This window comes from Sylvia atricapilla, chromosome 6 (genome assembly GCF_009819655.1).
Source record: "Sylvia atricapilla isolate bSylAtr1 chromosome 6, bSylAtr1.pri, whole genome shotgun sequence".
Taxonomy (NCBI): Eukaryota; Metazoa; Chordata; class Aves; order Passeriformes; family Sylviidae; genus Sylvia; species Sylvia atricapilla.
Genome location: NC_089145.1, coordinates 3334160 through 3359930, shown reverse-complemented (window position 1 = coordinate 3359930; position 25771 = coordinate 3334160). Strand labels below are relative to the sequence as shown.

General features: G+C 42.2%; 1 protein-coding gene across 2 annotated transcripts in view; it reads left to right on the top strand.

The window, feature by feature from the left end:
* Nucleotides 1-25771, top strand: part of KIAA1549L (KIAA1549 like) — a 68601-nt gene that overhangs the window by 22144 nt on the left and 20686 nt on the right. For both annotated transcript variants that reach the window (XM_066320482.1, XM_066320481.1), the window contains 5 exons: nucleotides 5289-5479; nucleotides 9197-9324; nucleotides 17956-18134; nucleotides 19710-19927; nucleotides 25302-25431. In XM_066320482.1, the coding sequence (XP_066176579.1) occupies nucleotides 5289-5479; nucleotides 9197-9324; nucleotides 17956-18134; nucleotides 19710-19927; nucleotides 25302-25431 (846 nt within the window). The remainder of the gene's footprint in view (nucleotides 1-5288; nucleotides 5480-9196; nucleotides 9325-17955; nucleotides 18135-19709; nucleotides 19928-25301; nucleotides 25432-25771) is intronic.

The following is a 25771-nucleotide window of genomic DNA, read 5'->3' as shown; positions in this document are numbered from 1 at the left end:
TTTTTCTTAAAGTCACTAATCCATATCAATTACAAGATTTTTTTTTTTCCCTCAATCAAATGCACTTTCAGTTTGATCCTCTGACAGGAAAATGTCACAGAATACTGTTTTATCTCCATAGTGAAAAAGTCTGCCATCTCAATGCTGCTATTCAATGCCTCTTGATCAAGTCCACCCAAAGATAGGAGTTTTTAGCCTATGGAGCCTGTGTGTAAGTCAGACTGTTCCTTTGCCCAAAATTTTAGTTGGCTTTGTTCTTCTCCACTGGCATAGGATTGAGATGATGAATTTTTTCTTTGGTTTCTTAATGCTACAGACAGCAGGATTATTGAGATTTCAGCTCGGTTGCTTCTGCTGAAAAATGTAGATTGGAAGAGGAGCTGAAGGAAAGCATGATGCATTTGACAGCTCTTTTCTCCTTATCTTAGGTTTGATGCAGATGGGTGCAGCTGGTGCCAGTTGGAAACCAGACATTTGTATCAAAAATGATGCAGAAAAGACATTTCCATTTCGGTTCCAGTGTGCTTGTCTATTTATCCACTATTATCCATCCAGTGTTAAGACTAGATCTGCTAAAGTGAAACACATTATCACAAACACAGACAAGAATTAATATCACTGCAGTGCTATTTGATGGTCCATTGAAGCCCCTAAAATGCAAATTATGCTTTATTAGGGGTTGTTGCAAATGCTGTGCACCATTTGATTATTTTTTATGTATAATCTTGGTCCAAGCTAAAGAAGAAAAATAAGACAAGACTTGTACATTGTTTTGAACTGCCCATCAATATGAGATGCTTACCAGCTGAAGAAAGATGCTGCGTAAAAAAACCCCAAAACAACCTACTGCTGGTTGAAACTGCAGCACAGAAAATACCTGAAAGTATTTTCATATTTTATTCCACTGTTTTCATTCCGAAAAGAAAGACAAAACTGGATTTTTACTCTTCCCGAGAAACCAGATTTAATCAGGCTATAAGATACACGCTCAGGTTAAAGCCTGTTCAGTCAGGTTACATTTGCATCAGCTGTCAATACATCAGATAGGAGCTGGACCTAAAACTGCTGGAACAGAACAATTGGTGCTGAGCTCACAGCAAGCAGAGTCCTTTCAGGAGCTTTTCCTGCAAGGTTGTTCTCCTTGCAGCTGGAGTGCGCAAGGTTCCCTTCCAGAGTGCATTTCCCCTTTCCGCTTTATTTCGAGACTCCATCAAATTTAATTTAATTCATTATCTGAAAAACGATGCATTTCCAAATGAAAGCTAAATTGCTTTCCATTTAGTTTTACGATGATGGCTCCATCAGGAAGGTTCTGCCAGGTCTAGTTTGGGGTTTACGCTGGTGTTTGGACTGTGGAAGATAAATCCTGCAGTGGAACCAGGAATGGACTGGTTTGGTCATTCCTGATTTCAGCATCTTTCATTAAGATAAGACTAAGAAACGTATTTTGAGAAGATAATTAAAGATGGTCATTTTGAAGAGTTTTATTTTTAATCCCAGTGTTAGAGACAGTGGTAAATTGCTTGAACCGCAATTGCCGTATTTCCTGCAGTTTGGGAGTACAAAGGAGCACGTATCCATGTCACATTTAAAATGAGTCTGCCGTACCTCATGGCTGAGGAAAGTGCCCGAGACTGCTGATTAATGCTGACTCTGCTGGAAGCGGAGTCACAGCGGGGTGATTTGTAGTTTAAGCAGCCGTTTTAGGACTTTGCCTCCGTGCGTCTGAGATTTGCTGGCGACCCACCGGAGCGATTTTTTGTGACACCTTTTGGACACGCAGCCACCTGCGCAGGGAGGAGAGGCGATACGTGCCAGGATCTCAGGTGTGTTTGCTGGCGCTCCAGAAGCCCCCAGGGCAGAGCTGCTCCGTGCTGCAGTCCTGCGGGAGGCTGCGGCTGCCGCCGGAGCGCAGCTCCGCATCCCGGGCACAGGGAATGGCACATCGGGCATCCACCGTCCGTGGATGCGGCAGAGCAGCAGGGCTGCTGTCTGAGCCCGGTCACTAAAGCGTCACTTTTGTGTCGTGGCGGACCGAAGGGTGAAGGGATGGAGCGTGCAAAATGACCTCTCGCACGCGGCGCAGTTTATAGGATCTCTCTTGGGAATCGTGGTGTTGTTCTGAAATGCCTCAGCAGTTAGGGACGTCTGAATGCAAGTGGCAGGGAAAAGGAAAATTGAAAAAGACCTTTTGTTCCCCAAATTTTTTTCTCTAGTTGTAAAATGAAATTGGTGAAATTGGTGAATTTCAAATAGGTGAAATTCTGATGGGATTTTATTTTAGTGTTATTTCAGCGCCTTTTTTTTTTTTTTTTTTTTTTTTTTTTTAAGCAACTGTTTTTGCTTTGAGGTTTTGGATGGATGCTAACTTTTGCCTGCCTTACTTTCTAATTTGCAGCATGCTTCTTTAAAGTCTAGAATCTCGTTTATCCCCTCACCGTTTTGTTTTTATTTTTTAGACCATGAAACAGTAAGTTTGCAGGTAAAGAGAGATAAGATCTGTAGTCTACAACCCACAAGCAAAAGCAAGTGCTGCAGGCCATGGGGGAAACAAACCTTATCAGTTTGATAAAGGGCACGCAGAACACAAGTCAGTTAAACTGTACCTGGGCATACAAATAGAGGGTAGGGCCTGATCTATCTCTCTTTTTCCCCTTCCCTTCCCTTCCCTTCCCTTCCCTTCCCTTCCCTTCCCTTCCCTTCCCTTCCCTTCCCTTCCCTTCCCTTCCCTTCCCTTCCCTTCCCTTCCCTTCCCTTCCCTTCCCTTCCCTTCCCTTCCCTTCCCTTCCCTTCCCTTCCCTTCCCTTCCCTTCCCTTCCCTTCCCTTCCCTTCCCTTCCCTTCCCTTCCCTTCCCTTCCCTTCCCTTCCCTTCCCTTCCCTTCCCTTCCCTTCCCTTCCCTTCCCTTCCCTTCCCTTCCCTTCCCTTCCCTTCCCTTCCCTTCCCTTCCCCCTCTCTTTAGTGTCTTTCCCATGGTCATTACAAGGAAAAAGAGTCCCAGAAAGAGCTCTCTGTGTTCAGTCTGCCCTTTGCCAGGCAGTGTAATCTTGAGGTGTCTCTCTGTCCATTTACCATTTCGAAAGCAATATTAAGAATGTCAGTCCTTCAGTATTTTGGATGTATTGGCATCTACGTTTGTGGTGCTTCAGCAGTGCCTGGTCGTGGATTAGCCTTGCCAGTTCCCTCCAGGGGCAGCAGAGCCATCTGCTCCTGTGGGCTTTTACAGAGCAAGAATCCAAGAGCAAATTTTATTTAATGCAATATGTCTGCTGATGAGGATGACTTTCTCAGCTCTCCTTTTATTGCAGTTTGTTACTGGACATGGTGGTAAGTAGAACTCTGATTAAAATAATCCTTCATTTTCTTCCTGTGGCAGATCTGAGCTGGGACACTGCAGAATTCTTTAGTAATTCTCATGTCCTGCTGTTTCTGGTTTGGTTTGTTTTTTGTTTGGAGAGGGTTTTTTTTTTTTTCTTTTTCTTTTTTTAATAAGAGATGAAGTTGAAACTTTTTTTACTCTTTTAAAGGCACGGAGAGAGAAATAACTGATTTAATCACCTCTTCTCTTGTTACCTCTTTTCAGAATATCTAGGGGTGTCTTAACTGACACTTAATATTTATAATGAGGTTGAAAAACATTATTTTAATTAACAATATTATTGTGTAGGATGTTGTGCAGTGTTTTTTCCTAGCTGTCCTTCACACAGCTTCTGCTTCCCTTCCTTCATTTGCTGCCTCTGTAGGTCATTTGGTGGCTGTTTTGTGATACCCTGCTTGCCATGGAGGGGTGAATTAGCATTTCTCTGACATATTGCAAGTTCCATCGGGGTGATTTGTGGAGTTGTCTGCTCCCCCTTATCAGCAGTAGCCTGCTCCTTAAGGCACTGAAGCTTTTTATCAGAGGAATGCTGGAGTATGGAAACACATTAGGAACCATTAGCCTCAGTCTGAACAGGAGTTTGGGAACACCATGCAGGTCCACATAAAGAAAAAGCATTTGTTATGTTTGAAAAAGTGAAAAACAGCCCCATTCTTTTCAGACTGTGATCACCTGTGAAATGTATCTGAATTTAGAGCTGCAGCCCAGATTTAGTAAGGGACACGACAAGTGAAAATGCTTTTCAGAGCTCATCCTTTTTCTGTGTCAACAGCAATTTTTTTTCTCTTGCTGATTTTCTTTTGGAACTAAAATATTTGGTGATGACATGGCAGGAACCTGGAGAGACTAATCAGTCATGGACTAATTCCAAAGTGTTTCCCAAACTATGTGTGAGGTTTAAACTCACCACTTTCTCAACTTGAAGTGTTTTACGGTCCTTTTTTAGCATTTTCTCAATAGTCTTTGTACTTCAGGAAGAGCAACCTTCCACTTTTTGGTAAGGTAATTTTATTTAGTGTAGCAAGAACACATTTTTCAGAGGTCGTCAGGAATTTCTTTGATTTATTTTTCTTTTTTTTTTTTTCCAATAGATAATACAGGTTGATTTTTTGTTTTGTTTTGGTTTGTTTTCCCCTTCCTTTCTCTTTTCCTTCCAATTGAAAATGTAGTTTGGAAAGTCAAGTTTTGTCTGAATGTTTAATTTTTCCATGGAGAGAATCTACCTTTCTTGGCTGCTTTGCCCAGAAGGCATGTGTTAGTTCTGCTGGGCAAGAACTGCCTTGCAGCAAGGCTTTGGTGAAATGCCACTTTCCAAGAGAAACAAGGGAAGTCAGCAATATCCTTCCCAGTAGGCAATTGGCAAGCCAGGGGAAATATAATTTCACTGAAAAAGATTCTTTTCTGGAAAGTGTTGCCCATGAAACTTTCTGATGTGTGCCTTTTTTACTTTGGCTTGACTGGGAATAAATTATTCCCACCCTCTTTAGAAACACAAGGGTTTTGTCAGAGAAAGTTTTCTTTTTTTTTTTTTTTTTTTTTTTTTTTTTTTTTTTTTTTTTTTTTTTTTGTGTATGGGTTTTTTTTTGGTTTTTTTTTACTCCTAATTTTTTCTTTCACATCCTTGTTCTCCCACTGTCTGTCAAAGTAATTTCTGGGGGTGTTACAGCATGGTAAGAAAGGTTAGCCAAGATCAATTTTGTACTAATCATGTTTAAAATGTATAGAATAGAGATCTTGTCAGAAAATTGATTTCCTGTTGGGCATTCACATGGTAATCTATGTATTTTTACCTGTCACTTATGTAATTAAAAAAAGTTAAGAAGTAGTGAAAAATTTACATTGAATTTGAAAATTTATATTACATCTAATACACGCTGGAAATTTCTGTTATTTCTCCTGTTTTTTTGCAGCCAGTACAAGGCTTTGACTATGCCAAGCAACACTTGGGTCAGCAGGGAGCAGAGGATGAGGTTCTACCTGTGACTCAGGAGACTGTCATCCTTCCACTTCCAGTCAGAGATGCTCCTGCCTCCCAGGAGAGAGAAACGACCCAGGATGGGAGCACCATCAAAACTGCCCAATCCAACGAAACAAGGAAAAGGTATGGGCTGGCAGCTGGTGCCTTTCCACAGAGGGCTTTAATAGGATGTGTGCTGCTGGGTGCTGTAAAGTTTGGCACCCAGCCTCTGTGAGTGGCAGATGGCTCCTCTCCAGGATGGATCCTTGGCATAGCACTGGCCTGTGCTGGATGTGTAAGGTTGCTGCAAAATATGGGATAAACCCAAGTGAAGTCTTCCTGAGGAGGTGAAGTGGCTTTTATGAGCATGTTGGTGCTGCATGAGAGATGAGCCCAAATGAAATGTGAGACCTGTAGCATGAACACTGGTACTTCCTCTCGGAACCAAAAGACAGTCCCTCAGTAAATTGCTGTCGCTCCACTGGCAGGCTCTGTCACTCCAGAATTGCACCCAATGCCTTCACTAGCAGATGGGGAAATCCTGAACACCCACTGAATTATGGAAGACCTCTAGATCCAAAGCATATACAGCAGGACAAAACTTCTGAAGTGTAAGAATGGACTAGATAATGTCAGTCTCTAGGGTAGAGTGTCCCACGTTTGCACTCTCTTCATAATGAAGTGTCTAGGCTTGTAGGGTCACGGATTCAAGATCTCCAGGAAGCTACATGGCTCCTCTTCTTTGCTGCAGGGTCCAACACCCCCCTAACTCAACTTTATCTACCTTATTTTAAAGCCTTCCACTGGTGGGATGATCACAACCTCCTCCAGCAATCTGTTCTCTCCTGCCTTTCCTGTTAGGAAGTTTTACCTCATGTCTGCCCTCAACCATCAACAGAGCAGCTGAATATTTCTTGTCTCAGTCCTTGCAGGCAAGGAAGGCAGATTATTCCCTTATCCCAGGTGTTTTGCTTGCTTTGAGGCCAGTTTTTCCTTGACCCGCTCTCCTTGGTATTAAGTGATAGTGGAGCTGAGGCCAGATACTGAAGGGAAGAGAGGAAAATGAACCTGTCAGGTAAACAGCCTGAATAGAGGGAACTCTTGTGTAGCTCACAGGCCTTACATGGGCCTGGCCTCTTGAAGGGATTTGATAACATACAAGAAAAACAGACAAGTTCTAGAGAAAACCAAGCCCTTTTAGCTGAGTCACCTCATCTTATCCAGTATTTCCCCCTTTGGAATAATGGGAAAGCTTGGGATACTCAGCACAGTGTTGCTGCACACTGTGACAGGGACATGCTGGAAGGGGAAGGTGTCAGCCAGCATGGTGCAGACCCACACTGCTGCTCTTCTGGATGGGTAGACATCCCCAGTGGTCACCAGCTGAAGTTTTCCCTTCAGAAAAACAGACAAAAGGATCCTGAGCTGGTGCCTGGTTTGTCATACTCCTTTGGCTGTGCAGTAAATCACCAGGAATGTGGAAAGAGCTGTCTGCAGGGCATGCCAGTAGAGAAAAGCAAGCCAGCTGCAATTGGATGTAAACTGTTAGTCTGCCATTTAATGCCACAGAGGTGCTGCTTATGCTGCAAATCACTGAAATGTGAGGGTGAGGTGCTACAGCCCACGTGAACCAAACAGCACCTGTCCCTTTCAAAGTCTTTCACCCTTTGAAGAAATGACAAATGGAAGATGACCGTGATGCCAGCAGTGGTTGCTGGTGCTGGGCAGGTTGAGTCTTTGCAGGAATTGTTCTTTAAATTGGTTTGAAGCCTCTCCAAAGCCATGTGTAAATACACATAAGAAACCAGCTCTGGTAATTAATCCTCTAACCAAAGTGATTAACCACTTCACTCAGCGCTTTGAGTGAGCACAGAAATCCCCCACTTAATCTGCACCATTTTAAACAAATGCTGAAAAGCAAACTTGATCCAAGAAAGTTATTCTCATTGTAAAATGTGCTGAACCTTGGTGCCCTTCTAAGCAAATAACTAAGAGTTAGTTTTCCCTCCTTCAGGGTGATTACTTGAGTGAGTGAGAACATGTACAATTTCAGTATTTTTCATTCCCAGGAGCTGTGTCTGGAAATGGAATTGAATGGTTGCTGAAGATGAAGAAATATTTCTTGACTTTTATGTGTTTGCTCTTTCATTCAGGCTACTTTACAGCCTGGAAAGGTCAATCCAAACCAGACAGCTATGAAGTGGCTGGTAACTGATCATACTATCTTCTCTGCTATCACCACTGAAAGAAACGTCTCAGTTAATAATATGAGGGCCACTTAAAAAAGAATGAATATTTGGATTAATGTCACCACAGAAATCATTGTGCAAGCTATCCATGCTCACTTCTTTTATGTGTTCCCAAGCTGAGCAGATTTTCTTCAGGTATCAGTCTGTCCATGGGAGGATTTTTTTTACTGGGCTGGGAATATTCATTTAGCAGCAGCAGACAGGTTTATAGGGAGGAATCCTGCTTCTCAAGAGTGCTTATTTTCAATAGAATTTCACAAGGAAACCCTCAGGCTGGACTGAACTGGGTTGCATGCTGAGTTCTCCTAGAGCGCTGTAGCTGGAAAGAGCCTGTCTCAAATTATACATATTACACCTAGGCTATCTTCAAAAGGGAATTCCCGAGAATTGCTTTCCTCATATTTGTCTCTTGCTGTTCTGACCACAGTAAATGCTTTCTACTTAAAACAGGCAGGCTGGCCAGACCTGGAGGTAAATGAATATTTCAAGCTGATGGTCGAGTATTGGCAATGATTTTCAGGATGGTTTTGACAGTTGTTTTGTTTTACTACCATTTTCTGGTTCTAAAATCACTGTGAGAGCGATAGAACTTGATTTGATTATTTTTCTCTGCAAGTGGAAGCCTCTGTGACCAGGCCCATTTTTTTTTTCTCTAATGTAACCTCTTTACATCACCCTGTCACTGCCCATGACAACTCAGTGGTAGATTGCAAATAGGTTTTTGAATAATCACACAGGTCTTGTGGAGAGTTTTCATTGCCTTTGTGCAAGTTGCCCATGTGAAAAAAGCGTGACTGTGTCTGGATGTGGACTAGCACCACGTGTACTATGTTCTACTGTGTTTCCTGCTTTTCCCAACTTGTGCATTAGGATTTGAGTAACTTGTCCACCCCAAAGAGCAGAGAAGCTGTGGTGGGATCTTGCTCCCAGTGCAGCCCCGAGCACTCTGCTCATTTCTGTTCCTGCTCCTTGCTGGGACCGAATGCACAGTGGTTCAGCCCTGCCCTCCCTCCTCACCCCGGGCAGGGACCAGTTTCAGGACAAGGATGTGCAATGGCTGATTGAAACAAGCATTTTCTTAGGGGTTTCAGCCAATGAGGGCACTGGTTAAACTGGGGTATATGCCCAAAGGAGAATTGTCTTATCACTTTGTGTGTGCATATGTGCAAAATGAGTGAGTGTATTTTGCATTGTGGCTGACAACAGTTGACTGTAAATGCAGGCTGAATACTAAAGGAATTGGTTTAGCCATGCATCCTGAAACAAAGGTCTACTTTAGTTTTTCTGGGTTGATGACACTGAATTGACAATGGGACCTTTTATCCTCAGTGGTGGCACTTTTATCATTGTGGGGCTTATGCATGAGGAGCAGTTGCATTCCAAGCCACCAAGATGCCCATCGGCCCTGAATTAATTGAGGAAAACCTGCTCACCTCCCATCACTCTGCTCCTACCTTCACTGTGTTGCTGTGTGCTGTTTCTATTCTGCCTCCTTTTGGTACCAAACCGAGCTTGTGAACTCAGTGATGCGAACCGTGCAAACGAAATAACCTTGAAATGAGGTTTAGGAGGAAGAACTCACGTCCTGCCTTGTTGCTATGGTTACTTGCAGCCAGTCCCCGAGTCAGAACGGCTCCATCCTCAGCAATGGGTCGGGAAAGCCCAGCTCGGGCCGGAGCTCCCTGCAGAAAGTGATGGCACCGCAGAAAGCAGCCAAGGACGAGGGCAGGAAAAGGAACGGTGAGAAGTGTTCGCTGTGCTCGCTCCCACTGCCGTGCCCACACAGCACCAGGGACCTTGGAACCCAGTTCTTCTACCCTCAGCATTCCCTGGGCATTTTGGGTGGCTCATCTGTGGGGTTTTCTCCTTGCCCTTTACTGCGTCGACTGTTTCTCCAGATCCCATGAAACGTCGTGGTGTTTGTTCTGGGGGCCTTTGCAAGTTTTCTTGCTCTTTTGATTCCCCCCTTTTGAATTTTTTCCTGGAATACCAGTAAAATCCTGAAGATGTGATGCTTCTTAGTAGGGTTTACAGCTTTTTTTTGTTGTGTAGATCCCCAAGATATTAATTTCCTCTGCTGTTGCTGCTGCCCAGATCTGATGAAGATGAATTAATTAGATAAAAATTAATTTGAGATAGTGTGAAACATTCAGTGCTTTGTCTTTCCTCACACATCCTCGGCACACCTGTTTGTCATTAACACTTACTTTCAGCTTTTCCTGATGCACCTGGGATGTCATGCTGGATGTTTCTTACAAGACCTTGGTTGATGATGGGGGTGACCTTGTGACTTGAAATGTATCAGGAACAGCTGATGAGAGAAGTACCCAATCTCCTTTCTTCCTTGCTTTTCTTCTCTCTGCTTATTTTTCCTGAGTTATAGCTTTGCTCCCATAGCTATGTTTTCCTTTTGAATAGAAAACTGGCTAACAGGTTCTAAGTTTCAAGGGGGTTAATTATTTTTTCACTGTATCAAATGTAGCTCATTTTACAAGACAACAATGTTTATGTTTTCCACAGTTAAGAGCTGTAATTTTTGATCTCTTTTCTTTTTTTACCTACTCAGGAAATCCAATATTCAAACCATTTCCAAGTGCTGTTTACACGGGTAGACAAAATAATTTAGTGAAGGTATTTTTTGTTTTGTTAGGTTTTACATCTTCAAAAAAAAACTTGGTAAGAACTCAGTTTTCTTTGGTTTTTTTTTAAAGAATTGACTAGCACTTAACATCCTTACTTCTGATCCAGTGCATTTCTAGAACATACACGTGCTACCTAAATAAACCTCTCAATGTAGCAGAAGGAAATAGCGACCCAATAGTGATCCTTTATTTTAAATCTAATTTCATTGGAATCTAGGAGGAACCTGTGCATGAGACACCTCATCTGCAGAGGCCTCCTGGAGGAACTATCTTCACTGGACTGCTGTGGTCCTAAAAAGGGTCACCTGATCATCTGGCACAGATATGAAAAGAAATAAATACCTTGTTCCCTGGTAAAGAGATGAGAAACTTTTAGCTGTAGGCATATTTTTAAGGTATGTTTAGGAGAGTTTCCTCAAACAACCCTTTCAGAACAGCTTCTGAGAAGGAGGATGTGGTCATGGCAGATGAAATGACCTCCCCTTGTCAGAATTAATGGAGTTTGGAGTTGTGTGATCACGAATGTCTATTGAAATTAAAATTAAAAGCCAAACCCTCAAGGCACTCATGACTTCTCATCACAGAGCCTGCGCTTTGTTCCCCCGTGCTGTGATTATGAACACCATTGTCGCCTCTGACTCTTTGTTCTTTCTGCAGGGTTTTACCTTTACCCAGAGTGTTTAGCAGCCACAGAAGGTGGTGTCTGTTTTTCCTTCCCGTTTCAGAAGGAAGCTGCTTTTCTCCCAGCTGTTTTCCTGAGCCTGCTCCAGCTCCCCAGCCTGGCTGTTGGCTGGTGGCTCTTGCACGCACATCGGCAAAAGCAGCAGCAGATTTTCTTCTCTGAGAAGCAGCATCTTCAAACTGGAATGAATCCCTTGATGATCACATGTTGGATTTGGGGACTCCAAGTCAGAGTGGCTCATTAGTTGCCATAGTTACAGACCAATTTTAGATTCTATTTCTTGCTGACATTTAGTTACAGGGAGAAATGACAGCACTGGATGTTGCCTCAGTACTTAAATTCTATATGGCTTGTATCAAACTTGACTCCACATGGAGTGTGTCAGGGCTGTGAGTGAACAATGTGAAACCAGCACAGACTGACAGCCTTGGCTTCAGGACCTGATGCTTTGGAGGACAAAGAGAACTCTTCAGCTGAGCATTATTTCTACAGAAAACAAAAAATATCGACTTGAATCAAAGAGTGATTGGCTTTTGTAAGATAATGGCAGGTTTTTTCTGGAAGAACATTTATTATTATATTAATAGAAACTTTTCTTTCTAAAAGCTGATGAGTTCTACATTAATTTACTTTAGGCACTCAAAAAAAAACCCAAACATTTTTTTCAAAGTTATGCATGTTAGAGGACTGTAATATGGATGAATCAGCCAACAGAGGTACTGGCAGTTTCTGAGATGGATTTATAAGAGAATGTGGCAGAAAAAACCAGGATATTAGCAGTTCTGCCTGTCATTTATCAGGCCAAACATCATCCAGGGAGAAAATTGGCTGAACCCACTCAGACCTGGAGAACTAAACCAGCTCACAGTGCAACATTTCCTTTCACTCCTCACTAAATGAAGCCAATGAAATTCATGTAGCTTGTATTTCAACCTTTAAGTGCTTGATCTTGCAACCTTCCCATTAACGTCTTTGGAAGAGTGTGAGTACTTGTTTCTTTTTTTAGAGAAAACCAAAAGTTTTGATTTGCTATCAATTTTTTAACGAAGCATATGACTCCCCAACTTTTGGGCTCAGAGCTTGTGTAGTTGAACTCAAGTTTAAACTTAGACCTCATCACCACAGGTGGAGATGTACAAGCAGCATTCTCAAAGAGTCAAACTTCTTTGTGTCAGGAAACTTCCCCAGCTGGATCAATTTCTCATTTGCCAGTCATTCGGACATTTGGTCTTTGAAAACAGGTGCAACTTTTCAGAAGTCATTCAGTTAAGGGCCTCACTCCTTTTAAAAATGCCTGTCTCTAAGACTACTATTTCCTTTTTCCAGGCAAGAGCTGTCTACAGGAGCAAAGTAGCAGGGGAAAAAAAACTTGTCTGCATTATTGGTTTAGCTAAAATCAAAGGGATTTTTTGATGTAACTCAGCCACGCTATGATATATTGCCTCCTTTATTCTACAGAAGCTTGGGCCACTAGTTTTCACTCTATCTGATGTGGCAGCTCAGCATCAGGGCCTGTTTTTCAGAATTTCTGAGCAGTTGTCTATGGTGACTCAAAAGAGAAGGTGAAATATGGCAAGTGCAACGTTGTCTGGTGGCAGTGATGTAGCACCTTGGACACAGAGTTGGCTGGGGGAGCCGGTGGATCCCAGCAAACATCCAGCACCCTTCTTCTGCCTTTTTTGTGCTGGGTGAAGTACAAGTCAGAATGGAAAGGGCTGCTTCCAGAGAGGGTCATGGCCAACTGGGACAGATCTCTGGAGGTAAGATCCAGTCAGAAAGGAGCCCTGACAACTGCATTGGAGCACCAGTGCAGATTTGGAGGGAGATGATTCCCCTTCATGGTGCCTATATCTTTAAAAGGCTAAGAAATCAGAATGCTGGCAAGAATTTGTGGTTTAGAGAAAAGAGCCTACTCTTTTCATCATCCATTCCTTCATCCTGAAGAAGTATTTTCATTTGCCCCCAAAAGAATGTTAATTAGGGATTTCATCTGACTTCTCCTCAGCAAACTCCTAGTCTTTTTGGAGTAATTTACTTCATTTAACCACAGGGGGGTAAAAATCCCAAAGAATAAACAAAATCCACCTGTTAGGCTGAAATCTTGTGCGTTGGCACCAGTTGGTATTGAACCTCCCAGAAGCTTTACATATTGATTCCCCTTTCTCCCAAGATTTCAGCTTATGTGACACAGAATAATTCTTCCCCTTACTGTTTCCATTTCTTCCATTGCCCCTCTTTTTGTTGTTTATTTGCTTTAAATAGTGAGAGCACTGTGACCCTGCTAGCATCCTGCTGGTGATTGTGAGCCCTTTTTTTTCCCTTCAGGCTTACTCAATATAATTTCTCTTTTCTTTGGCCCTTTTTGGTTGCTGTTCTCATGGCAAGAAAACACTGGATGCTGTGTTTCTAAGGTGCCTGTTCCAGCAGATCTCTAAGGGTCTGGGATCTGCAAGTGGTCACACAATTAAATATTTCTTCATTCACATTTGCCTTCCCCTCTGGATGACTTTTGCTCTGCCACTAATTGAGTCTGACAGGAGTTTTCATCCAAGCAGTAGTGTAAGGAGCGAGTAGGTGTTCATGCCATCATATCCAGTGGCAGTCTGGATGGCTGAGATTTTTCACTAATATGTCAGCACTGAAGAAGACGAATGTACTGTTTTATTGTGCAAACAGAAAACTATTTCTGCAAAGCTTTTTAGAATTCTTGAGGCACCACTGCCTTGAAGAAGCTTCCATTGTAGGCTCTCATGTCTTCTCTGTCTTTTGTGTGTCCATCATCCTTGTCAGTTAAATAATTTTCTTTTAATTAGTGAATGTACCTACTTATTACAGAAGTGTCAGCCAAGAAAAGGGGCTGGTGGATTCACTGGAAACATTATGAAATATGTGGTCTCTTTTTGAAAGGCTTTGGTGTTTAGAAAGATGAGGCAGATGTGGTTGGAGAAGAAGACATAACCACAGAGAGAGAGATCCTTGCTCCTGCTTATAAGGAAACCTTCACAGAAAGGGAACTAAATTAGCAGATAGGGAACAAGTACTCACACTGTGTACACAGTTTCATTGGAAACTTGCAAATGCCACTTTGGAGATCTCAAATGACCTATCCAGGTGGGACCTCAAATGATCCTGCTTCAGGATCCCAGGCAAACCCAGGACTGCAACAGCTCAGGCACATCACCAAGCATTTAGCAGACTTGGCACCTAAGGAAATACTGTCCAGAAGGAATCGTGAGCTGCCTCCATTAGTCTGTAAGCTGTCTGCTTCTGAAAATACAATATTTGTGCAGTTTGTGAGAGGTTTAGCATCACACTGAGCTGGGTGTGATTGTGGAAGGGTGTGTTTGCACACGAGTGTGATTTCTGTTACACTGCAATACCTTACAGAGAGGTACTCCTGGACAGGTTCAGATACTAATGTTGGGAAACTTGTATTTTACTTATAGGGCTAGAAACTCCTTCAGAAACAGATGGGTTTTTTATTGCTTGAAGCTTAAGTTTGTATCTTTCTGGAGATACTCATCTGACCAATGGATCGACTTGGATGGTACTGAAAAAAATCTTATTTTTTTTTCTCTATATAGAGATTTTCTCTAAAATGAAAATGAGTTCCCCATTATTAAATCATGTTCAGGAGTCAGGGTTTCTGTTTGAATTACTGATACCTAGGATTTTTTTCCTAAAAAGCTATTTTAGCAAGATGACATTGCTTGCTCTTTGTCCAACTGCAGGTATGTTCTGCAGGTATGGTTACAATGTTTGCCTTCCCTTCATGTAAAATAACTCTTCAAAAATACTTCATTGAGTGACGTAAGAAAAGGCAGAGCGTGTCCATCTGCTTGCAGGGGCTTCCCAAGTTTTGGCTTTATGTGTTTTTCTCTATTGATATTCTTTTTCTGAGGGCTTCCAACATCATTCAAATGGTTGCTTATGAGCAGGACAGCACAAATCTTTGTTTCAGGTGTTTGGCTGGAAGGTTACCTGATTTGCAGGCAATTTAAATGTCCTTAATTTTACTTATTTTTTTAGGTGCAAGTATTTCAGTCTTTTTTTCTTCATTCCAGTGTATTTTGATGAGGGAGTGGAGAGGAAAGACGAGATAGAGCAAAAGAGAGAGGAGATAAGGAATCTTTTGTGGCCCCCCTTGAAATCTTTAGCTGACAAAAGTATCACTTTTTTTTTATTATTATTTTTTCCTCTAAGTTATTAACTAGATAAAACCAAAATACTTCACCTGTCTAATTGTCTTTTAACCGTTCAGAGCTGCAGTCTCACATCCCCTTTTGCAGGGGACCAGCTTGTCACGAGTGGGTAGCACCATCTGCTGGCATTGCCGGCTGGAGCAGCGCAGAGCCGGGTGGAAACGGGAGAACAGCATCCCTGGGGCAGATCTCGTGTACTGAGGGCTGCAGTGGTGTGGAGACAGAGCTTCAGGGGTGCTCCTGCTCCTCAACGACCCTGTGCCATGCTGCTCTTCACTGCACCTGGCACTCGCCTGGAATAAATGACTGCTCTGGGCACATCTTCATGTGCTGCAGTCACAGAGAGATCAGGAGGGGTGATTGGATCTCAGTGGATCATGTGGCATGAGATATCTAGCACGAGATATTTCAGAGATGGGAAATTGCTGTTAAGTTGTGATTAAGTTGGGTTTTGCCCTTTTCTGCCACTGAGCTTTTGTGTCTCACTGTGCTCACACAGACAGTGCAGGCACGAGTAGAACCACTCCACTGTGGAGCTGGAATGCATCTTTTTGAAAACAGGAATTTAGAACATCACTTTTGAACCGTGTTGCTAACTATAATAAGTAAAGGTTGATTATTTTGAATGACTACAAAGAACGTGTGGGCAGTCTCCTGAAGTTTCTTGTGCTGGCCAGTTGCTTACCCAGCTGAAGTGCTGGGATGGGTGGACTGGGAAGGGATGCACAGCCACAGCAGAAACAAGCACTTCTCCAATGCTTCTCTGAATTTCCTTTGGTTTGTTTTTCAAGGTTTGCAGGTGGTTGTGGTTAAGTCATGTCATAAATTGTTGCTGTAAATTCTCTTGAGAGGAGATAGATAGGAGGAAATGATGGAATTTCCAGTGCTTGCTATGGTTCACTGCCAATGCAGATTATAGCAGTGTGCTGGTGGCTGCATATCACAGCTCTCTTTATCACCTGCCAGTGAAAAAGGGGCAATGGGGAAAAAAACCTTGCTTTTAGATTATAAATGAACAAATGCTAAGGTAAGGTGGAAGAAAATTCTGATTTCTAGTCCCATCTGGCTTTCATTTCCATGCTGGTAGTGCTGCAGTAGATGCAGGAGTTGTGTTCACCTTTGAGAGGGCTGATATTCAGGATGTTCTGTGGTGTTAGTGCTCTCCATCAGAATTAGCTGTCATCTGTGGTTTCTGATTCTTTTCACCCTTAATTTTTCTTCCCTTTAATGAGTTCTAGAGGAATTCTGTTTCATTAGCAAAAACTCTTGGTGTCTGCTCCTGAAACAAGGTCTGAGGGGACACACCATGCCTCTGCAGGCAGCTGAGCTCTCTGTGGCTACTGGATTTCAAAATCCCCTCAGGGAAGAGCATCCATACTTCACCTTGATAGTCACTGTGATGTGGGTGCCTTCCTGCTCTCGTGTGGCCAGTACCAGGCGAGGATCCCCTCGTTCTCTGGTGCTGCTGCTGTGGTGTCCTGGTGGCCCCTGGCAGCCTGGGTCACTGTCACCAAGCTGGGCTAGTGAGCTGCTCCTTCTGCTGAGCACACACGTCTGGAGTGTTTGAACAATCCACAACAACCAGGGGCATTCAAGACCCTCTAAAGCCTCTGTAGTGTTTGGACAGCTCTGTGGAGCTGCAGGGACAGTATTTAATGACACAGGGATTTAACCCATCTGTTGCTCAAAAGCTCAAGTGGTGCCAACTCCAGTCACACTGAGCACAGACAGAGATAATGAGCTTACTCAATGGGTTCATATTTTATATCACTGCTGTCAAATATTTTCTTACCAAAATCATTGGCTGTCTAAACTGCTGAGTTTATACAAGTCCATTGTAATTTGTGCCGTGATTAAATATTAAACCAGAGTGTATTTTCAGAGGAAATAAATTTAGAGCAGACCACTTTGTTCTTTAGCAGAGGATCTCTGTTCCTGTCAGTTAGGAGATGGAGCAAGCATTCTTCCCTTTAATAGCATAATTATTCAAAAATGTTTGCAAGGATCTCTTTGTAGAATTTGTGCTCATGCTTTAGTGTCATTCTTTCACTTCAAAATGTGGGTAAGAGTTTTTAGATTCAACAGCTGACATAGTAAGGCAGGTTTGCAAAGAAAATTCGGAGGAGAATGGGCCCCATCGCACATGGAAGAGTTATCCATTTATATAGAAATCTAAAACTAAAGATGCTTTGCCATGCCATTTAATTTTAAAGATTTATGGAAGCCTTTTCCTGGCTCTTAAGAAATTTTAAGTTTAACTTCACAGGGACTCAAGGTACTGCTTACAAAGCAAAAAGTTAACCTTTAACCATCAGTTTCTTAAGCAATTTTAACACACAGCAGAAAGTGCTTTTATTTTATTAAATGGCATTTTTAGCACAAATAAGTTTTGAAAGAGAAACCTACTTATTTTAGCAAATTTTGAGTCTGCCCTTGCTCTTGCAGCGTAAGACAGAAAAAAGCTGCACTTTTGGGTTTGATCAGGTGTAGCTCCTGATGCCTTGGCACGTGGGCACCTCTGTCTGTGTGTGTGTTTCCATGTGAAACCTAGGAAAACATTTACTGTAACTTTCCCTGTCATTTTCATACAATTTCCTGTGTCATTCTTCTCCTTTTTTCCATCTCATTAGCGGAGATCAACCTTCTTTGGGGAAGTGACAGATAACCCTTAGAATACACAGTGTTTCCTGTCATTTGATGGGATGTTTTTCCCAGCGTAAAGGTCTCCCAGGCCTGCACCTCGAGTGCACGTCATTAATCCAAAGAGTGTGCTTGCTGAATTTCCCCTTGAGCATGCAGCAGAAATGTCTGTCTCTTTGTGCTGAGTGAGTTTGATGTGCCCTAGTGGCTGTGAGTGATGAAGAGGAAGGAGGGATTCTCTTTGATAACATCGCCAAGTCTGCCGTCGACCCCTTCGACACCTCCTCCGGCTCGGTGCAGCTCATCGCCATCAAACCCGTGCCCCTCCCTGCTGTCCATGCTGCTTCAGAGAGGAGCCAGGAGTCTGCCATCATCAATGGGGAGGTAAGGACTGCCTAGTAAGTGTCTCCAGGTGTTTCCTTGGCTACAGCCACAAGTGGAATGCTCTTAAGCCTCTTAGAGTTGAGGGCTGCTGGGAGCATCTCACCTTTACGCTGCATACGTTCCATTAGCACTGTGGGCTCAGAGATCTGAGAATTTAAGATCTGCTCTTTCACAAGGCACCTGTGAATGCCTGCAGCCTTGGAAGAGGCAATTTTCTATACTCCTACCTTCCCAGTGTCCCTCTCTTCTATTTAAAAAAGTGAGTCATGAAAGCAGAAAGCAGAATAAGATCTTTTCCTACATGAATTCTGTGGCTGGGCATGCAAATATGTATAGATCATCTGGGTGCCAAGCTGAGCTTTCTGTACTGAGCAATATATCTCAGTCAGAATGAGAAGGGGTGTGGTGGGACCATGGCCTTGCTCTGCACTCCAGCCTGTGCACAGAGGGTGCAGTTGTTCTGAAGAAAAAAATGTGGGGTGGCACAAGTATCTGCTCCAGATGATGGCCAAAAAACATAATTGACTGCAATATTTATGCTCATGTTTTGATGTAGATTTAATCAAGACCACTCCATTTACAAAGGATTGAGGCTTTTAAGAAGTTGTTGAACATGATGGGAACAAGCCACAGAGGTGCCTTGTTCACAAACTCATACTGCAACAGTCGTTTAAACAGCTAAAAAGAGTTTAAAAGCAGCAGGGAGAGCTGCTGCCAGGGACAGTGTAGAAGGCAGTGTCATCAGAGGTCCCATGTGGGCCTGGATTATTGCAGCCTGTTGTGCTCCATTTCATACTTGTATTTTCAGTCCTGGTGTGTCATGCAGCTTCCAAACTCAGAGAAAGGCTTATTTAGCTTTCATCATGTCTTTTCTGTAAGGCAGCAGGATGACCCTGCTGGTGCTGTGTGCACCCTTACACACACACTTCCTGTAGTTTAAGAAGACTGTAGAATTTGACTCTGGAAGCACAAAGCTCAAGTAAATTCCTGATTTCCCAGTAACTTGCAGTTTGAAGCAGGAGGGAAATTTTCTCAGTACTTGGGAGAAACCATGGCACTAAGCTATACCAGGATAGACCAATCATCCCTTTTTTCAAGGTTCCTCTCTGACAGGAGACCATAAGAGATTTGTTAGAAAGCATATAAACAAAAGAAGCATTTGATGACGTTTCACTGGGGTTCCTCCCCAGCCATCAGTGGTGACTTTTTGTGCAGTCAGGGGTGATGTCTCTGCACCCCAGCAGAGTTTTCAGAGGCGAGCTGTGCCCGCGGTGCCCCGAAGCACACGCGGCGTTGGGTCACGGCAGTTGGCCGACACCAGCCGTGTTTTTCCTCAGTGGGTGTCTCTGAGTCACTGTTGTAATGGTACACGGGTTTTTTTAGGCTAAAATTATTTAACCATCTGCCAAGCCATAAAAATGCAGCGACTCTGTTCACTTGCAGTTCCTCGCTGCTTGCAGATGGCACGGTGTGGTACAGAGGGATGACACACGCGGCGCATCAAACACGCGCTGACAGGATCCTTTGGAGGTAGCCAGCCCACCAGCAGCCCTGAAACATCTTCTTGCCTTTTAGGTGAACAAGGCTTTGAAGCAGAAGTCTGATATAGAGCACTACCGCAACAAGCTGCGCCTGAAAGCCAAGAGGAAAGGGTACTATGATTTCCCACAGGTTGATAATAGCAAGGCGCTGACAGACAGAAAAAGAATGTATGAGAAAAACCAGAAAGAACTTGACCACATTTTGGATCCAGATGCAGATGTCTCATCTCCATTTGCTGAGCCAAAGAACAGGTGAGAGTTTTTATTTGCAGTTCTTCATCTGGGAGGAGACTTGCTGTCCTGGGAGTCAGAGGGGCCATTTTAATGAGCCAGGTGTTTGTTGTATGGTCACTGGTCCCTTCTGCTTTATGAAGAAAATTAATATAGCCCATGGAAATCATGTCCTCTGGTAAAGCTGCAGTGGGGTTAAAAACAAACAAACAAAGGGAAAGAAAAAAAAAAAAAGGAAAGGGACAAGTTCTTCTCAAAGGTAAACAGAAAAAGTGGTAGTAATGTTACTGGTGATACTCAGAACAGACTTTAGGCAGGAAGTTAGCATCTGAATTGGCTCTTTCTCAAAGTACAGTGGTGTTACTATCTTGTCATTATTTTAATCTGAATATAACTATTGCAGTGGGCATGAGCTAGCAGAACCAGTGCATTGTCCATGTAAGTCCTGCAGCGATAGTATCTGTAAGGTGTTGTGTGTGCCTGTTATCAGTGATCTTCCTGTGCCTTTAACAGAGAAATTCATAATGTGCTCATCTGTCACGTGAAGCTGGCATGTTGTATAACATTACCGATGTTTGATTAACACTTCACTGTCTCCTGAGGATGACATACCAGTAGCATTCAAAATCCCATTTTAGAAATGAGGGGGGAGTGCAGGTGCTGATTGTGCCTGAGCCACTGCCGTGGGTGGGTGCTCTGTTGCTGGCGCTCTCTGAAACACAAACTGGCACATTGGAAAGAGGAGATCACACCCAGGAATGGCACAGTGTGTAGATTCCTCTTCCTTGGAAGTTCTGAGGGTGTGAAGAATGATAAGAGAGCATGTTTGCCATTACACCTTGCACAGGAGGGCTCTGGTTCTTACTGTAATCAGGGACTGACATCAGTTGATCCATGAGAGAAAAAGGGATACTGAAGCACCTTTCCTCTGGAAATGGCCCTCACACCTGGAGGTGCAATCCCATCTCCTGGAAAGCTCAGACCAAGTCCTTGCTATGAGCCTAAACTGGCTGCAATCAAAGCATGTCAAGTGACACAGGCATTGCACACAGTGCCACTGCAGCAATTGCCCTCGGGGCACAGGGATGAAAAAGGCTGTAATGGGAATTACAAAGCAAAAGCTGAGATCAGAGAAATTTCTGTAGGTCTAGAGTTCAGTGGCTGAGGGATGCTACACTGGTCAATGAAGAGAAAAGATGCTGGCTCAAACATGTGTTATGTTCTTGCTGAATGTCCTGGGGCACCATTTCCTTGTACACTTTTCCAATTTATTTCCAATTTATTTATTTTATTATTTATTTTCCAATTTTTTTCCTCAACAAGGGTTTCCAGGGCTGCATTGGGAACCCTTGTTGAGGAATGCATTTAGTCCAGGGAGCTGGAAAATTCCCTCAACACACTGGTGTGGCTGTGGCTGATTGAGGCATTAATTGGGACGTTCATTGTGTGTCACAGGGCTCACAGGTGATGTTTAAAACATTAAACTGAAGCTTTACCACAATCACACTTTGTGGCTTTTTGTTAAATGATGCTTGTTTGTCCACGTGCCAGTGTGTGGGAAGATCCCATGCATTTTTTCCTGCATGTTTTCCAGTGTATTGTGTAAATCTGTCACAGTCTATTTGAGACAGTGGTCCCTGGCATGAGAGAAACTGCTGGGAGGCAGGTGAACTCCTGTGGAGGAACGATTCCAATGTGTGGCTGCAGCATAAAAGGCTGGCTGCTGGACTTGTTAAATATATTATCTGTATCCCTACATGAAGGGAGAGAACCGCCTCTGATGCGCTTTCTGTGAAGACACAGAACACTTAATGAACTTTACAGATGCTGCAGGTGTTTACAAACAAATCAGTTCTGAATTCTGTGCTAAAATTTCCATACTAACACCTGGAACTGAATCTGGTATGCTGCAACACACGTGACAATTATTGTCCTTATTTTTCAAACAAAAATAAGATGGCTAAAATGTTACACTGCTGGAGGAAAACCTTGAAAAACACTACAAGGTAATGTGGGATTTGGTTATTGACAAATGAATCAATACAATTGCATTTCTGTAATGAAAAGCAATCTGAGCAAGCATATAATTGAAAAAAAATCTTTTCCTGCTTTGAATCACTGTTACAGCAATTAAAACTTGAAAAATTGAATTTTTTAAATGACATCACTAAAAACTAAGTCAAAGATTTCAAAGTTTCTAGGGAAGAAGTCTGTTCTACTCTTTTCTAAATCACTAACCTAAGTCTCTAACTTAAGTCACATTTTTATAACACTTCCAAAGCATATCAGAAAATAGGGATGCAGTTGATTACTCAAGTCTACCTTCATATTTTTGATTAATTTTAAATTGTATTTTAAAGTGATTTACAAAGCGTTGCTGATAAATGATTTGATTTTTTTTTTCCAGAACAAAGAGCTTTGTGTTCTAGGTACCTTTCAGTCATCAGTGCTATAATCTTGTGGTTTAACACATTCCAAGTGTGCTCCCAGAAGACACTTCCTAACCCATTTGAATGGCAGTTGTTCCTATTCATACCTCCTTTCTCATTAGTAAAACTCTGTTAAATGAGGTAATTGGCAATCTCAAGGTAATTTTTAAGAGCCTACTGATGATATGCACTATTCTTGGATTTTCTTTAATAGTTTGTAATCAGGTCAAGAATCTGCATGTTTTACAGACCTGTATATTTGAATCCCTTAGAAAATACACCACAATTGCTTCAACTAAGTATTTATAGACCTATTGTAAAACATAGGAAATTTTAGAGACCTTACATGTGAGAAGATGAAGACTGTCAGATCTGATTACCCTGTGCACAACTCTGTTTTCTGGTAATATCAATGGTAGAGTCAGAGAAAGACTACATAGGAAGGAAAAATTTATTCAATATTATTTTTGTAAGGGAAACTTCTTCCAAAAGCTCTGCTTGTCTTCTGCTTTGGCAGTGCATTTGGGACTTCCAAACACGCGCATGGTGATTTGGTGATCAAAGGTCACACAGAAGTTTTTGAAAGTTGCCTTAAAACTAAGTACATGCCTGAGTGATTTATTTAATCAGAAGCATGAAACTGGCATTTTTTCCCCTTCCTTTTATCCTGTCTGATCATGTAAATGTCCTACTTTCTAGATTTCTGCAAACCAGTTGCTGCTGGTCTGATCTGTCACGGCAAAAAGTGCTGTTAACAAGATCTGGAATAACTGAAGAATTATTTATCAGTGAATTAATTTGGACTTTCTTGTCTGTTTATTTCATTGATGGTTCTTGAGATGTTAAACCATGAAGTGACTTGAAAGTGCGACTTCAGACATAGCAGTGCAATTTGTCTTTTTTCACTATGAGCATTGGCAGGTCCCCTGTGTGAAATAAACAGCACGGAGATGTGTTAGGTGACCTGATCTAATTTTAATATTCTGAATGGAGTAATTGCACAAGGCAGAAAAATAGCATGGCTAGGCAAAGATAACTTTGTATCAGGCTCTAGTAGTGTAATTACTGTGTTAATAAATGAAGCTGGCATGCCATTATTTCATCTGTTACTGATCTACTTCAGGAGCAGTGCCTCTCTGGATTGTGCAACAAAATGAGTAATGGCCAGATACAGTGTGAGAACAACTCATAAATTCTCCTGGTGTAGAAGTAGCCTTCTTAAAAGATGCAGCTTGATGAAGCATAAAGTTCCTGTACCACCATTTGGCAAACCCTCTGCAGATATGTACAGATATGCTCTGCATTTCTGTACATGCATACAGAGGGATGCTGCATTTGTTTTTGTGTAACCAGCAACAAGGGCAGAAATGGTTTTGCTGGAGACATTACCGGGTATTTTGGATATTCGGTTTTATTCTGCCTTTCTCTTGCATTTGCTTCCCCTTGGTTTGGGCACTCAGCAGGGGAAACTCAGTGCCCAGGGATGAGCAGCACTTTGTCCCAGTGAAGCAGCTGAATGCCAGGAAGCACAGCTCTCTAAGAAAGCTGTGGCCAATTACCAAACTGACTATTTAAAACCAGCATCTTGCAAGAAGTTTCCTCCCACTGCTGTGTCTCTTCCTGTTCCCTTTGCTGGGGGTTTGTTTCAGTGGAATGTTTTTCTGCTTCTCTCTCCTTGCTCAGGATCAGCAACCAAAATCTCCGCTCCCCATCTGTGTATGTGGGAGATCCTGTTATTTTTTTAAGTGGTCTTTCTTTCTTTCTTTCTTTCTTTCTTTCTTTCTTCTTTCTTTCTTTCTTTCTTTCTTTCTTCTTTCTTTCTTTCTTTCTTTCTTTCTTTCTTTCTTTCTTTCTTTCTTTCTTTCTTTCTTCTTTCTTTCTTTCTTTCTTTCTTTCTTTCTTTCTTTCTTTCTTTCTTTCTTTCTTTCTTTCTTTCTTTCTTTCTTTCTTTCTTTCTTTCTTTCTTTCTTTCTTTCTTTCTTTCTTTCTTTCTTTCTTTCTTTCTTTCTTTCTTTCTTTCTTTCTTTCTTTCTTTCTTTCTTTCTTTCTTTCTTTCTTTCTTTCTTCTTTCTTTCTTTCTTTCTTTCTTTCTTTCTTTCTTTCTTTCTTTCTTTCTTTCTTTCTTTCTTTCTTTCTTTCTTTCTTTCTTTCTTTCTTTCTTTCTTTCTTTCTTTCTTTCTTTCTTTCTTTCTTTCTTTCTTTCTTTCTTTCTTTCTTTCTTTCTTTCTTTCTTTCTTTCTTTCTTTCTTTCTTTCTTCCTTCCTTCCTTCCTTCCTTCCTTCCTTCCTTCCTTCCTTCCTTCCTTCCTTCCTTCCTTCCTTCCTTCCTTCCTTCCTTTCTTTCTTTCTTTCTTTCTTTCTTTCTTCCTTTCTTCCTTCCTTCCTTCCTTCCTTCCTTCCTTCCTTCCTTCCTTCCTTCCTTCCTTCCTTCCTTCCTTCCTTCCTTCCTTCCTTCCTTCCTTCCTTCCTTCCTTCCTTCCTTCCTTCCTTCCTTCCTTCCTTCCTTCCTTCCTTCCTTCCTTCCTTCCTTCCTTCCTTCCTTCCTTCCTTCCTTCCTTCCTTCCTTCCTTCCTTCCTTCCTTCCTTCCTTCCTTCCTTCCTTCCATCCATCCATCCATCCATCCATCCATCCATCCATCCATCCATCCATCCATCCATCCATCATACCAGCTGAAGTTAAAAGGGTCCTGATATCTTTTTGATACATATTTCATCTGATAAGCTCCCACATACAATGTCCATGCCCTTTACGTGACTTTTATTTCCCTTAAACTGTAAAAAAACAATTAATCATCCCTTAATAAGATTACTGGTTTCTAGCACTTCATATATGTAGAAAGAATACCCTGTAACAAAGTGGCATTTTTATGAACATCATGATTTTAGAACAAAGGTGAGTATTCACAACTACTGCCTGTCATTAATTCCTGTTTTCATTTTACTGTTTTCTCGTTTCATGTTGTCTAGGCAGCCATTGAAGAACTCAGTGTACAGAAGCAGGCAGTCCCTGAACAGTCCCAGCCCAGGGGAAACTGAGATGGATCTTCTGGTGACTCGGGAAAGGCCTAGACGTGGCATCAGGAACAGTGGATATGATGTGAGTTCATTGGCAGTGAAATCTGCTTGGCAAAGTCTTAACCTGCTCCTAAAGCCAGGGAAAACTATTGATAAGCCACAAGACAGATTGCCATGAGATATTTAGTGTTACAGGAGTTTGTGTGCACTCAGCAGCCTGAAAAAAGCTCTTTCATGTACTTTACCACTCTACATCATTTTACAGTCTGAAATGCAAACAAAATGTTTGCCCAAACCCCATTATTTGCCAAAGTATTAAATCTTGAATAATTCTTCTTCATTGCAATTAAAATTCTCTGTTTGTTTGGAGGAACAGCCTGGAGCTGCTCTCTTGGTTCAGAAGAATGAACAGCCAACTTCTG